Source organism: Engraulis encrasicolus, chromosome 24, assembly GCF_034702125.1.
Source record: "Engraulis encrasicolus isolate BLACKSEA-1 chromosome 24, IST_EnEncr_1.0, whole genome shotgun sequence".
In the NCBI taxonomy this organism is placed as follows: domain Eukaryota; kingdom Metazoa; phylum Chordata; class Actinopteri; order Clupeiformes; family Engraulidae; genus Engraulis; species Engraulis encrasicolus.
This window is the reverse complement of record NC_085880.1, coordinates 39,332,642-39,335,141: the sequence shown is the minus strand read 5'-3', so window position 1 is coordinate 39,335,141 and position 2,500 is coordinate 39,332,642. Positions and strand designations below refer to the sequence as shown.

Below are 2,500 nucleotides of genomic sequence, written 5' to 3'. Positions count from 1 at the left end.
GTCGCCTACGGGTGGCACCAAAAACACAACAGTATTGGCCAGTGGGCTGGGGTCAACTCCAGGGGTTCAAACTCTGATTGCTCTTGTTGCATGTTGTTTTTGCGCTGCAGTATTGTTTGTAAAGGCTAAAAGGCTGTTTGTCTCTTCTGTTGTGCCGTAGATGCGGATGAGTGCGCCCTGTTTGGCACGGAGATCTGCAAAGGGGGCTTCTGCCTCAACAACGAGGGGACGTACGAGTGCTACTGCAAGGCCGGACTCTTCTACGATGAGACCAGGCTGGAGTGTGTGGGTAAGTAAGGTGCTTTAGGAGTGTGTGAAAAGTAATATCCAAATCTTTATGGTGCATTCCCAAGTCCCAAGTCATCCTAGTAGGAGATCACACTTATCCTACCTGGATATTTCAACTGCCGTTCCTGACAGTTGAAGTGGAAGTTCTACATCCATGGCAACCGCCGCGGTTCAGCTGACTTTAGCGAGGTGTTTTGATATGAGCCAAAAAAAGCCAAAATAGTTATTACTCTGTCATATGTTACATTTATGTTGACACAATATCATGTAATAACACAACGTTTATGCTGAGTAAAAATAGCTGTGTTTGGAACAGCTGCACAAAAGAGAATGGAGTTTCAGTATTTATTGACATTTTAAATAACGGCTCCATGGGCGCCGCCATTATTATCCGACTTCGATTTGTTGAGGTTGGAGTAGTGCGAGTCACCCCGACCTCGCTAGTTGGAGCTCCCACTTCGACTGGCGTTCCAGAGCGTTTTTCATAGTAGGAGGTTGGATAAGTGTGATCTCCTACTAGGATGATTTGGGACTGGAATGCACCATAAGTGTGTACAAAGTAACATCCAAATCAACCATATAGATAGGTTTCCCATTTACAAACACCACAGTCTGTCTTCAAACAGCCACTATTCACTCGCACTCACAAACACTGGCTATTCGACAGACAGAAAGGAAACCTAAGCTTAAAGTCTGTCAATGTTTACACCTCTGTCAGTAGTAGTATGTAGGTAGACATAGACAGAGATTTGGTAGAACTCCATGCAGATTTAAGTTGAAATCAATAAATTTAAAGTCAAAAGTTAAAGTCAATATTTCAGTGGAATGGTGAATGGAAAAAAAAAGTTTGCGGTGAACACGCCTGCAAACACATTCAGTGGGCGATGGCCTTAGAGGATGCACTTCATCATCTGGTGTAAATCCCTCTCCTACTCAGCTATGCATTTTAAATAGTCCAAACAGATATACATTAATTATCTTGATACAGTCGGATTTATGCTTCGTAGTGCATTCCACTGGCCAAAAACGGAGACAGATTTTATATATTTATTTATTGACGATAAATCTTCAAAAGGAATTTGAATTTCTCTTTACAGTTATGCACCATCTTACTCAAGTGTGCATAATATATTATTTCCCCAACGAACTGTCCACCTACTCTGAATAAGACGCCATAGTACACCATATAACATTTGTGTTGACAATTTCAGGAATGTCACTTACGCCCTTATCATTCACATTATGATTGCATTCTACAGTGTAGCTACAGTATGGTCAAAATGTTTCCAAAATGTAGTCGCAGAGTGGCCTCCTAAAAAGGCTCCACCCAAAAGCACCCAAGTGTAGTCATGACTTGGACTTAAGTAAAGGTGGGGTTGCAGGTATGACATCACGTTGGGGGAACTCCCCCTGGATTCTAAGGTTCTACATAGACTCCTATGAGCCTGTGGAACCCCCAACGTGATGTCATAATAGTACATATTCTTAAAATGGTTAACCTGCAACCCCACCTACAGTAAAGTAGGGAAGCTAAAGTACTGCAGTACAAGTCCATACAGGGCGGCTGACTGCTTTCGCCGGGCCCGGGACAAAGCCCCCCCCCAACACATGACAAGATGCACCTCTGCTCCCTGGGCCCAGGGCAGCTGACCATTTTGCCCTCCCCTGTCGGCCTCCCTGTCTGAGTCCATAGCTGCTGACCCTGCCCAGCTGGTGTTGTGGAACAGCGGTCTGTGTCTGAGCTAGGGACCAGACGTGAATGGGCACCACTCCCTGCTGCTGCCCTCTCCTCCACAACTCCCTGCTGCTGGCCTCCCGTCCAGGCCCTCTCCTCCACAACTCCCTGCTGCTGGCCTCCCGTCCAGGCCCTCTCCTCCACCACTCCCTGCTAGTCCCTCCGCCCCTCTTCTCTTCACTTCTCCTCTCTCCTCTCCTCCTCTCCTTCACCACTTCCTGCTAGCCTCTCCTCCTCTCCTCTCCTCTCCTCTCCTCTCCTCTCCTCTCCTCTCCTCTCCTCTCCTCTCCTCTCCTCTCCTCTCCTCTCTCTTCTCTGCCCTCCTCTCTGCTCCTCTCTTCCTCTCTTTCCCTCTCCTCTCCTCTCCTCGCCTCGCCTCTCCTCTCCTCTCCTCTCCTCTCCTCTCCTCTCCTCTCATCTCTCCTCTCCTCTCCTCCCATCTCCTCTCCTCTCCTCTCCTCTCCCCTCCTCTCCTCT

The 2,500-nt window shown here is 47.6% G+C and overlaps 1 protein-coding gene across 1 annotated transcript in view; it reads left to right on the top strand.

Annotated features, from left to right (window-relative positions):
• Positions 1-2,500, top strand: part of ltbp1 (latent transforming growth factor beta binding protein 1) — a 294,226-nt gene that overhangs the window by 267,374 nt on the left and 24,352 nt on the right. The window contains exon 30 of the mRNA XM_063191291.1: positions 161-289. Within this exon, the coding sequence (XP_063047361.1) occupies positions 161-289 (129 nt within the window). The remainder of the gene's footprint in view (positions 1-160; positions 290-2,500) is intronic.